The 12,250-nt window shown below is 40.8% G+C and overlaps 2 protein-coding genes across 11 annotated transcripts in view; one reads left to right on the top strand and one right to left on the bottom strand.

Annotated features, from left to right (window-relative positions):
- The window catches only part of Oxnad1 (oxidoreductase NAD binding domain containing 1), a 63,869-nt gene extending 62,426 nt beyond the window's left edge, over nucleotides 1–1,443 (bottom strand). For all 7 annotated transcript variants that reach the window (XR_006853511.2, XR_006853510.2, XM_046453002.2 and 4 more), the window contains exon 1: nucleotides 1,117–1,443. The gene's annotated coding sequence lies outside the window, so the exon portion shown is untranslated. The remainder of the gene's footprint in view (nucleotides 1–1,116) is intronic.
- The window catches only part of Dph3 (diphthamide biosynthesis 3), a 37,863-nt gene continuing 26,988 nt past the window's right edge, over nucleotides 1,376–12,250 (top strand). For 2 of the 4 annotated variants that reach the window (XM_046453008.2, XM_046453006.2), the window contains exons 1-2: nucleotides 1,376–1,864; nucleotides 2,335–2,409. In XM_046453008.2, coding sequence (XP_046308964.1) covers nucleotides 1,757–1,864; nucleotides 2,335–2,409 — 183 coding nt within the window. In that variant the 5' untranslated portion in view covers nucleotides 1,376–1,756. Of the gene's footprint in view, nucleotides 1,865–2,334; nucleotides 2,410–5,667; nucleotides 8,057–12,250 lie in introns of those variants that run through there. The other 2 variants (XM_046453007.2, XM_058582202.1) reach the window with 2 other exon arrangements.

Here is a 12,250-nt window from a genome sequence, read left to right as displayed (position 1 = left end):
CTTTAAAAGAGCTTGAAGACACACAACTGTAATCCCAGCTACTCAGGAGACTGAAGCAGGAGGATCTAAAATTCAAAACCAGTGTGGGCAACTTCCACAGACCATACCTCAAAATTAAGGGCTGGGGATAAAACTCAGCATGAGAGGGCTTGCCTATCAGGTATGAGGCCCTGGGTTCTATCTTTAGTACCACAAACAAAAAGTAAAACACAAGGGCTAAAATCCAAGCAGAGCTTATCCAGTGTGCATAAAATTGATAACTTCATGGAAACACTTGAGTGTAAGTACATAAGCATAAGGATGTATTAAGTATGTGTTATGAAAATGTGAAGTTTTATTTGATTGCCAAACCAAGTGAGACTCGATTTCCAAGTAATAGAAGAATGCTAGTGAAAGGGATCTTGGAATCATCTCTAGCCCAATGTTTTCTTGAAGAGAAATGGGCCTGAAGAATGTAAATCTCCAACCAGAGCTCATTTGCAATCGAGTCAGATTCTAAGTCATGATCTTCTGGTTTTCAACAGTGCTTTTTCAACACTGCATTCCTTTTCTATTGGTATGTGAATAACTGCCTAGTAATGGAGTAGTACCCCATTGTGAGGGGGTGGTACCAAAACAGGTACTAGCACTATTTTCAAAGACAAACCACTTTTTATTGTCATTCAGCTTCAGGATATACACAGGCCTTCTACTGATAATCTTACGTATCCACAACGTATCCACAACGTTCCTTTTACAAAGAAACTGGGGTTCGCATTGGTAGTCTGTTCCTGGGCTTTGGAGATGGCCAGGCTCTTCATTATTTCCTAGGTAAGTGAGGTCAGTCAAGATGCCCACTCTGTACCTCAGTTTAAAGATTAATAAAATGAAAATTTAAACCCCCAGGTTTAGTGGGAGAATTATACTTTGCTCAATATCTGGCACATAACAACTACCAATAATAAGAATAACAACAATAATGTTACTGTTACTACGTATCATAGTAGTTAATGATGTTATATGCCTGGCAAATATATAACTAGAATTCAGTCCCTGCCTTCCAGATCTTGGTCTTCTCAGCAACACAAAACGGGATATTTGAAGATGTCTGGGGTGAAGGAAGAGGCGGGTATGTACCTGCGCCAGGAGATATAAGTTGGGCTTCGCCCTGGGCTCAAGGTCACTAGCTGAAGCGAAATTCCAGAGAGCTGGTTGTCTGTCACCCGTCAGGGGTAGAGAGCACGCTGAGCTGCTCCTACCGCCGTCTGGAACCAAAGCGACGCCCTCCTCTTCCTGAGGGCCAGGTGGGTGAAAGCTGCAGCCCTCGGCGGACCGTTTGAGACCTCCTGAAGTCAGCGACGGGCTGCACACTACAGCCGCCCCGGACACCGACTTTATAGCCCAGCTCCAAATTCCACGCCTCCGCCATGGAGCCTCCGAGGTCCACGGGGTGACGTAATGGCAGCACGAGCGAGCCTTGCATGCTATTGGTGGCTGCTGTCCAATGGGAGTAGGGCTGCGCGACACTGCTGAGCAGGAAGCGCCATCTTTCCAGTGTCTCTACCCGTAACTCAATCATCTCCACGGTGACCGGGACCCGGTCACCCATTTGGCGGCCAAGGCCGGAGTTGCGTCATTGTCTATGCGCCGGAAGCGGTAGTTCCTGCCCCTGTGCGTGGTGACGGCGCGGGGTCCCAGCAGGCTTTCGGGAAGTTAGACCAACAGAGGAGTTGTCAGACGGCTGGGGCATCTGCCCTCTGCCGGCCCCAACGACCCCATGGCAGTGTTTCACGACGAGGTGGAGATCGAGGACTTCCAATATGATGAGGACTCCGAAACGTATTTCTACCCCTGTCCATGTGGGGATAACTTTTCCATCACCAAGGTAACTTCAGGGACCCGCGCGGGGACTCACTAGAGTAGGCGCGTTTTCGCTGTGCTCTGTTCCTAGCGCATTTGCTTTCAGTCATCCTTGCGGCCCTGAGTCACCCATGTTCTCTGTTCCCTGTTTCGAAACCCATCCCTCTCCCTGAACTCTCAGCGGGCACATCATTCTGGCCTTCAGTTTAGTCCGGGAGTGGGTGTCAAGGAGAGCCGGTTTTGTTACTCCCCGGTCTCCCTTAAGGGTCCCTTCCCGGGATACTTCTTTGGAAGAGAGGAATCGTTTTTGTTTCCCAGGGGTTTTGAGGCAATGGAACTTCTCCTGACCTTCCTGGGTGTTTCCCTTAAGTGAGGGGGAAGGCTCTTTGGGCTCGCACCCACCTTGCAAGCCACATAGAGGTGGGAGAGGTTTGATGGGGAGGAGATAGCGAAGGGAAGACTGTGCTGACCAAAAGTTGTTTGATTTCGTTATAGGAAGATTTGGAGAATGGGGAAGACGTGGCAACGTGTCCTAGCTGCTCTCTCATTATAAAAGTGATTTATGACAAAGTAAGGGGTCAATTTTTAAATGGGGGGGGGGGCGGAGTGTGAGACAGTGGCAAGGACCTAGAGCAGCCTGGCTGTAATAAGTAAATGCGGAAGATTGTTCCTTAACAATGTGCTGGGTTAAGCGCGCGCTGTTTTTGTTTTTTTAAAACAAGCTTTAAAAATTACTAATTAACAGCCATATCATAAATTAAAATTTACAGTTCTGATTATGTAACTCATTTTAGCTTTGAAGAGAGTGATAAAGAAAACTGCTCTTTAATGGAAATGATTATGTATTATATAGAAGAAAAATAATTTTAAATGTCTTAATTGACACTCTGTTCCTCTATTTCATATGTAACTAAATTATTTTCAGAGCCCCTGGACACATTTTGACAGGAACAGTTACATATTATTTCTTGCTTAGCTTATATGTAGAACTTGAGTATCTTGTTTGAATATAATTCCTCATTGCCATTTTGAAGTTGCATTTTATTCTTCAGTTATCCTGTTGTCTTTCACAAGGATATTGATGATAGAAAAAACTAAATCTTTTTACTGCCGACTCTCCCCCAAAGTTTTATTTTTCTAATGAATTCTTAAAAATGAACTCTAATATTAGTATAGGGAAAGTGCAGACAAGACTTCAAGAGAAGTAGGCTATAATTTAGACCATAATGTAGAACTTCAATAATTTATTCTTGTGTTAAAATGTGTTCTATAACAAATATGGAGTGCCAGTCTGGGAGGAGGCTATAATTTAAAATAAGGTACTAATGACATTATTTATTAAGAAAGGCCTTATATAAGTAAAGATTTGAAAAAGATGAGAGAGAGAGCTATTTACATATGTGACATAGAGTTAGGCAAATTAACATTCATTGATGAGATCTTAAGGCAGGAATATACCTGGTTTTGTCAAGGGAAAAAAAAGAGGCCAGTGACTAGAGCAAATGAGGGTGAAAGTAGTTCAAGATGAAGAGAGTGGGGCAGATCACAAGGATTTGAAGAGACACTTTGGCTTTTACTGTGAATGATGGAGGGAACCACTGGAGGATTTTTAAACAGAAATGCTATAACCCCACCTATGTTTCAAAAGGATGATTCTGGCTTCTGGTTCAGAGTAGACTGAGGGAGCAAGGAGAGAAATGGGAAAACCAAATAGGCTGTTACACTAATCAAAGCAAGAAATGGCTTAGACTGGAGCAATGGAGGTGGTGAGAAGTGGTTGGATTCTATATACACTTTGAAAGATAAGGATTTTCTTGCTGGTTGGAATTAAAGTATGGGAGGAATCGGGTGATTTTAGCATTTTTGATCTAGCTAGAAGGGTAGAATTACTAACAGCTGGGGTTACAGAACTATAGGTACACAGATGGGAGGTAGATATACTAAGTTTGAGAAGGCTATTTGTCATCCAAGTGGAGCTTCTGAGAAAGCAATTGAATATGCATGACAGCTGGCAGTATAAATTTGGGAGTTACCAGCAAAAGATAGTATTCAGAGCCAGGATATTGGATGAGATCCCCAGGACTTTGAATATAGATGAAATGGACAAAAGAAAGACCTGAGTCTTGAGGTGCTCTAGTATTAAAAGGTCAAGGAAGAAGTTAAGGAATGTGCAAAGCTAACTGAAAAGGAGCAAACACTGCAGAAGGAGGAAATTCAACAGTGCCATATCCTGGGAGCCAGATGAGAAAAGGGGGAGGAATGAGATTCTTGTCAGATTCCACTGTTAGAAGAAAACTGAGAATAACTATTGGCTTTGGCAACACACAATTAACTTATGAGGTGTTGAGAGCAGTTTCAGGGAGGGACTGGGGACAGCCTGATTGGAGAAACCTGGTAGATGGGAAATAGGTCAGAAAGAATGGGGAAATAGGGGCTGGGGTTATGGCTCAGTTGTAGAGCACTTGCCTGGCATGTGTAAGGCCCCACATATAAATAAATAAAATAAAGGTCCATCAACAACTAAAAAAAAAAATCATTCTTTAAAAAAAAAAAGAATGGGGAAATAGGAGTCAATAAGTGTGACCATTTCTTTAAAATAGTTTGCTACAAAGAGAAGCAGAGACATGGTACAATAACTGGTAGTGATAGAGGATTATCAGAGGTTTTCAGATCATAAATCCTCAGCTCCATCATTATAGACACTGGAAGTTAGATTTCACCATTGTTGTGGTTTCGCCAAGTGAATAGAGAAGATCGGATATAATTGACCATTGAATGTGAACTTAGGTAAAGAGAACATCTAGGGAATGAGGGACTCTGAAAAGGTGGTAGGGATAAAGAAGAAGTCCAGAGGGGTTGAAATATGGGATTTGGGATGGATAGATGCAGCAACAGAGAAGATTAGTGATGGTATGGTCTCATGAGATAAGATTCAAAGTTGGTTGATTTTAGAGAAGGGAAGAGAATGGGGACAGAAAAGAGCCAATCCCACTTCCAATCCCTGTGGTACTAGGGCTCTGAAAACACTAGAAGGGGACCTAGGGGAAACTGCGCTGGGTTATAACTTCATTTCAACCTAGCATTGTTGTGCAGAGCTAACCTGTACTTAGTAGAATGTTTAGCTGCATCCCTGGGCTCTTCCCATTAGATGATAGTAAGCAACCCTCAGGTGCATCAGCCTAAAATGTTTCCAGACATTAGGGGCAAAGTAACACTTTAAAGAAGAGTTGAGAATAAGGACCATTGTGGACCATGAATTCCAAAGAGCAAGGTAGAAGAATTCCAGAGGCAGGAAGAGTAGAGCCTCAGGGACAGAGTAGTAGCTGATCCTTCAGGGATCAGATTGCAGGGGTAGCCTGGGAGGCAGAGTGTTCTTGTGGCAGTTGACATAAATCAGGATAAATTATCAGAGATTGGATTTCATTTAAAAAGTGTCTAACATTACAGATTATCTGTGTTGGAAAAACACATAAAGACCTATTCCTTCTAGTTGAAAGAAGGGATTAGTTTGAAAAGGATATAACTTCAAATGACCAAAATTTGAAATAATGAATGTAAAAACTTAGAAAATGTAACATGCCCTTACATTATTTCCAAGAAATGGTAGCTTGCAAGTGAAGATGGGCATGTTTATAAGGCATTTATTAAATGATGAATTCAGTACTGAATACCAGTATACTTTTAAAATTTTAATTCTAGTGCTGGCCTTGAACAAGAATGAAGCAATATAGCAATGGGAGAATTAACAATTGGATTGAATCTCTAACAAAATGAAGGTAGTATTAATGCACCTGTGATATAGAACTCAATGTCATTTCTCATTCTTAGGATCAATTTATGTGTGGAGAAACAGTCCCGGCCCCTTCATCCAACAAAGAATTAGTTAAATGCTGAAGAAACCTTCAGAAATCCACATCCTGAACAGTTGAGAATGAGCCCAGGTGGAAATATCAAACGCAGAGTAACTGATTTTTTTCACGGGGACAACTGTTTTGTGGTTTGCCATTCTGTTAGCGTGTGGATCTTTTCACCAACTGCTGAGTTCATCTTCAAATAGAAAAGTGAGCACCAGATAGGTCATACCTGGATTTCATGTTTAGAATGGTGAATTGGAAGCATTCTTAATTATCCATCTGAATTTAAATGAAGATAATTTTACATCAGTGCTTTCTTTCCCTTATACCTTAAATCTAATTCAGTATCTGATAACAGCATCATCTACCTCAGTCATTAGGATTTCTTAGTTTAAAAGATATAATTTTAATTAGTTACCAATATGGTTAAAATTAGCCCTTTCTTTGAAATTTGACATCAGCTTTATTACTCTAACTTAAAATTTGTTGCTTCATCAGTACTGCACTTCCAGTTCCCTCACCAAGCCAGTCTCCCCAGTCTTGCTATTATTAGAATGTTCAGGTTCTGTTTATCATGTTTTTTCTGTTACACTTCATGCACAGAGTTCTATTGTGGTAGTGAATAAGGAAGGTTAGTGAATAAGGAAGAAAAATCTACAGTGAAATGATTGAAGAAGTGGAGAGTCCTTATGTTCCTTAAAAATCATGACAAGATTAAAAAAAAAAGAAGGAAGCAAAGTTGTTAACAATGAGAGGAGTTAAACATGCCAAATTAGTAAATGAATGCTTTAATTAGTTTACCAGATCAAAGCATATATTTTGATTTTTGTTTATTTTCTGATAAAACTAATGAAATTGCATTTCATAGAGAGGTTAATACCAAGTCTCTGTGGCTAGTTCCAGTGCTTTTAGCCTATCACAGTATTGTGTCACTACTCCTAAAAAGTAAAGCATCTACAATAGAGAATGAACTTAAAAATGGGAGGCCTGTTCTGAATAAATATGTCCATGTGGACACATCTAAACCAAACATGCACTCCTACAGAGAAATGTTGCTAGGGAGTAAGAGAAATATATGAAGATAGACTATTAGTCTTCCTTTGCTAGAGTGCTGAGAGTAGCAAGAAATTAGAATCACAAGAAAATTGGAAAAAATTTCCATTATAAACACAACTTTGCTGTCTGTATGAAAATGCACTGATACCTGGCAAGTTGTTTTAGGTATGGCTCCTGCAATTAGAAAAGCTTCTTAGAGTATGAGTGTTCTATACTGGTTGATAAATAAACTACACACAATCTTTGGAAGTTTAAATTAAAACAAGTGGACTTTAAAAAAAATCTGGTAGTAGCATGGCTGTATGCAACCATTAGGCTGAGACACATAATAAATCAAAAATTATATGCTAGATATACTTCGTACATTATATGGCATATTTGTGACATGATGAGAAGTCTCACTGCTGCTTGGAACACTGTCAGCCCAGAAGTAATCCACACAACTATGAAAAGCAAAGTGACTGCTCAGATGAACAGAGCAGGATACAAGTTAACTCTAGTGGGCAGTGATCTGCAAAGAGAAATGAACTGTCTCAACCTCATTTTAGATGGTACTAACTATATATAAACTTTCTCCACTGCCAATGAATTTCAAGCAAGAACAGACATCCTTGGTGAGGGTCTACTGTGAGCATAGAACAGGAAAAAAATTTGCCCAAGTTCAAACATCCCAGGAGAAAAGAAATACAAACAGCATTGGCAGTCAGTGATTGTTGATAATGCTGCAATAATAGGAATGATTTTGTTTTAAAGCAACTGTGTTGTTTAAGTTTGAGAACTACAACAGAACATACCAGGAATTAATTCTATAGTAAGCAGAAAGTAAAACCAACGTTTTTCAGGTATGATTGGAGTTCTGAGTGATGCTTGTGCCTTATTTAGCCCCACAGACATTTGTGGAGCACCTCTGTGAACTGATTTAATCCAATCTCTGTCTGATTAGCTCTGGGGTCTTGAGTTCAGGCCAGTGGATCCCTCACCTTTACAGGTATAGGAGATGGGATCAGAACGTTTTCAGCTATCAGTTCTCATTTCAGGTGTGGGCGATTGCCAGAATGGAAAGGGCAATTGAAACCTTGATAAACTCAAAACTTATGAATCATGAATTCAGGAAAATTCCCAATTTTTATCAGCGATGTTACCACATTTCTGAGTTTGAAAATTAAGTCGGCTGTTTGAAGGATCTGCATATACTTTATACATTAAAAAGCATTTTTCTTGGATAGCACAAACATTTTTATAACTACATATTAATTTATTACCAGGATAAATTGTATTGGCGTACTAAATAAAATCTGATAATTTAAGTTCTCTTGTTTTCACATAACTCTTCTTTTAAATATCAAAATATTACATTGAAAGGTTTTGGTGTGGTGATTTTATATAAAGTAGAAACCTTAATCTGCTTTGGGGCATTCTAAGTAGGTTTCTGACACAGGCAGTAGAAGTTTTGTTTTGTTCTGAGATGGTCTCTCACTGTTGCCCAGAGTGACCTAGAACCTCTGGACTTGAGTTATCCTCCTGTCTCAGCCTCCCAATAGCTGGTACTATGGGCACTCATTACTGCATCAAGCATAGCAGACAATAGAGTTTTTAAATAGTAAAGAAATTGCTGATGTTAGTACAGTTTGGCCACTTGGATTTGGACTCTGGACTTTTATTGTTTAAAAAAAGTTAGCTTTAACTTAACTGTTAGTAAAACCAAAAATAATTGGCATTCTTAGGTGAGTAATTCATTTTATTGATGGGAAAGAACTGATACTGTATTTAAGGCTGGTGATCAATTCTTGAAGTGGTTTGACAGCCCAGCTCTGGAGAGAACACAATTTGAATCTTAATTCCTCCAATATGATCTTAAGCAAGTTACTTAAATCTATGTCTTGTCCCACAAAATGTAGACCATATGACCTCCCCATTAGGGTTGCTCTGTGAACTCATTCAGCAAGTGTCTGTGGACATGGCCACAATGGAGCTTATGTGCACCTAGAGGAGCCGGGAAATAAAATAGATTGGCTAAAGTCCTAAGGGAAATAGACTAGAAAATATGATGGTAACAGGGACAGGTACCTTTTTAAAGAATAGATGTCACGTGTGTAGCACTTTTTCTGAGACCTAAAGAATCAAACAACTGTGTGATAAATGATTAAATGAATTAATAACTGCAAAGTATTTGGTATAATGCTTATTGTGCAAAAAAAAAAAAGGCATTCTAAGTCCAAAAGGAATTCAACATTGTCGTGCACATTGGCAGCATCTTTAGAAGTGCAAAGTTTTGGATGCTCCTACCATTCACTTTACTGAATCTGGCGATGGAGCCCAGCAACCTGTACTTTAACAAGCACCCAAGCTGATTCTGATGCAGCCAAAGTTTGAGAACCACTGGTTTTCAAACTTGCTGACAGATTTGTAATCACCTGGGTTACTTTAAAAACCGATGTCACGGAAATTTAACTGGTCTGGGAACAGCTTGGGCATCAGGATTTTTGAAAAGCATCCCTGATGATTGTAATGTGCAGCCAATGCAGAGAGCCACTGGGCTAAAAAGGCAGAAAATTCATAATTGCAAAGTACAAAGGGCCCAATTTTTAAAAAAATGTTCACACCTGCTTTGCACATGGAACAATGAATGTGGGCTTAATTGGCCAAGTGCTTGTATCAGACCTGCAATTGGCCTTAACAAGCAACCAGCAGGGGGAGCCCAGGCTGGGCTAATGTACCCGGTGGGAGAGCCCCAGTCTCAGTAGCCTCTGGGCTGTGTCCTCTATTTAAACAGACAATCACATTTGCCAGCATTCGCACTGGCGGCTAATTACATACTTTGCAAAAGCGACAGCTTCTGCAGGTGTAAGTAATTAGGAGTTCTTTAACTTGTTCCAGGGGTACCTGCCGTTCCCTACTTCCCACCAAGCAAATTGCTAATGATTACATATTCCACTGGGAGACCATTTTACAAATTATTTCCTGATAAGGGTTTAAAACAAAGAGCATAAAACAGAAATCACAGTTAAAAATACTAACCCCTGGCTCCAAAAATTGCTTAAAATGGGGATGGAGGTTGGATGAGGGAATCGCCACCCTCCTCTATACACTTGCAGAAGAAGAGTCCTAAAACTCGGGGCGGGGGGGAGAACAACTCTGTAGATTTCTGAATGAATATTGGTCAGATTCTAGGAAGGCAAGTTAGCTTTTTTAAAAGAAATTTGTTTTCTGGCCTTCAGACTTCACTAGTAAAATTAGGGAAGAAAAGTCACTTAAACAGCCTTTCCCAAGTCCTGATGAAAGCAAACAAGTTCAAGCTTGCAGAGAAATCCGAAAGTGAGGTGCAACCAGTTGCTGAAATGGGAACCATGAAGGGGGCTGATGTCACTATTACTTCTGTGAATTTGCACCCAAACATTAGTGGAGAGATTAGGGTGCTGTTGGTCAATAGAGCTGATAAGCCAAAAAAGCAGATGTCCAGCAGGAAAGGGGGAGGGGGACAAATACCTAGTCTGCACCATGAAGTCTGTTTCTCACCTCCTCTAACAGCAGCGCTCTTCAGAGTCACAGGTGCCACTTCCTTTCTATCTTCCAAACCTTTCTTAAATCTTGTTTTTAGCCAACTGTTACCTGGAACCATATTGGGGAAAAGAATTCTGCAAACTCCCAGCTTAGCCAAGTTAATGCATTACAAAACTACCATAGTTATTGATTCTCAAAGACCACTCCAACTCTCTTGAATACTTTGGTTAGAAGCCCCACTAACTTTAATCTTTATAAAACCTGTGGAAACCTTGTGACAACACTTACTCCCTGAGACAGGACAAATGCTGGGAAACTGACCTAGCTACCCATGCAGATTAGAGGAATAGGTACCCAGTAGGCTGTTTCCAAAGAAGACAGTCACCTGGACCCTCTCTGGCAAATGAGAGGTGTTTGATGATGGGGAGACTTTCAATACATTGTGGTTCTCAAGTAGAAGGAATATTGAGTAAGAGAAGAGAATCCTGAGGCATGTCACAGAGCCACAGGCATTGCTTCAGCCCCAGAGGCGGCGGTGGGGGGGGGGGGGGGGGTCAACACCTGGGACATGCTTTTCCTTTCTGAGACCTGACCATGGTAGCAGGACTAGGTAGCAGTCATAAAGATTTAGAACAAAGATTTGGGGCCAGACTTCATTCTTAAGACGGGGACTGGTTTTTAATAGGGTCATAAGTTGTACCATTGGACAAAAACGAAGATTGAGGATGGAAGAAACAGGGAAAACAAGCCCTTAATGGGGACCACATTTGTGCCTGAGCTAGCACAGGCTGTCCAGTATTACTCCAGAGGGCACTGGAGTGCCCTGCCTACAATTCCAAATGACAGTGAGGACTTGGAGCATTAATGTAGTAGCAGGTATCTCTGAACTACCAGTTGATATGAGGATGAGAGTGAATCAGACTGGATGGGGGAATTTCGATCAATTAAATGAGATAATGCATGTAAAGCAGCTAACACAGTATTTGACCATAATTAGGACTCAGTAAATGATAGTTTAATCTTACACATTTCTTGCTCCATCTGAAATGACGAGATGCTATGGTCTGGGTTAAAACAACAATGGGCTCAGCCATAGTGCATCAAGATGCAATCAAGATGAAGCAGAAAAACCACGAGTGAAAGAAAATGAAGGAATTTAAAATAAGGATGACTTTACATGTTTGTGAAAACATTAAGGAAAGGCTATAATCTTTGCATCTGATGTTGAACCTAAGGTAGCTATTGTGAACAAGGGCAAATATAAATTGGGCCCTATATGTGTCTCACTACCTTAACCTCAGCATTGTGGGTGACTTCCAGGGGAAACTTGCATCTCCCCACAGAGTTACACAGCACACAGCCCACAACAAAGCAAGCTAGCAGATTAGCAACAACACACAAGCACCCACTCCTGCTGGTGCCCTGCTTCAACTTTCAGAGCATAAAAAGAATGTTGCTTCACTTCAGACTTCTAAATCTTGCACAAAATTTCTCTTGTGGTCAGTGCTAACTCAGGACCTTATAGGGAAGGGAATTTTGAGAAGTGTCATCCGGTTTAGCTAAATTATCATTTATTTACCTAGGCAGGAGTGGGATACCATGTCATTTAGATCACTCTATGATGTAGCCATAATAACAGCCATGTTAACTAAAGCCAAGTCTTTGCCAATGTGTCAATCAAGAATTGAGGCATTACAAAGCATCCCCAAACATAAGGCAATAGTCATTTATTTTTGCTTAAATGTTTAGTGGTCAGCTGAGGATTGGCTGATCCTGGCTGGGTTTGGCAGAGTGACTCCAAACTGCAGATTGGAATGAGTCTGGTCCCAGGTCTCTCTTCCTCTTGGACCAGTGGACCAGCTCAGCCAGAGTGCAAGAACCCATGCACCCAACACATGTCTGTATCATTCTTTGCTTACATCATGGCTGCCACGATTCCACTGGTCAGTACAAGTCATGTCCCTAATGCCAACATCAAGCAGTAGGTACTGTTACGGAGG

The sequence above is a fragment of the Marmota monax genome, unplaced genomic scaffold (genome assembly GCF_021218885.2).
Source record: "Marmota monax isolate L192 unplaced genomic scaffold, Marmota_monax_Labrador192_F-V1.1 WCK01_AAM20220418_F8-fsc00042, whole genome shotgun sequence".
Lineage (NCBI taxonomy): Eukaryota > Metazoa > Chordata > Mammalia > Rodentia > Sciuridae > Marmota > Marmota monax.
Note: the sequence above shows the minus strand (reverse complement) of the source record. Positions and strands in the feature narration are given on the sequence as shown.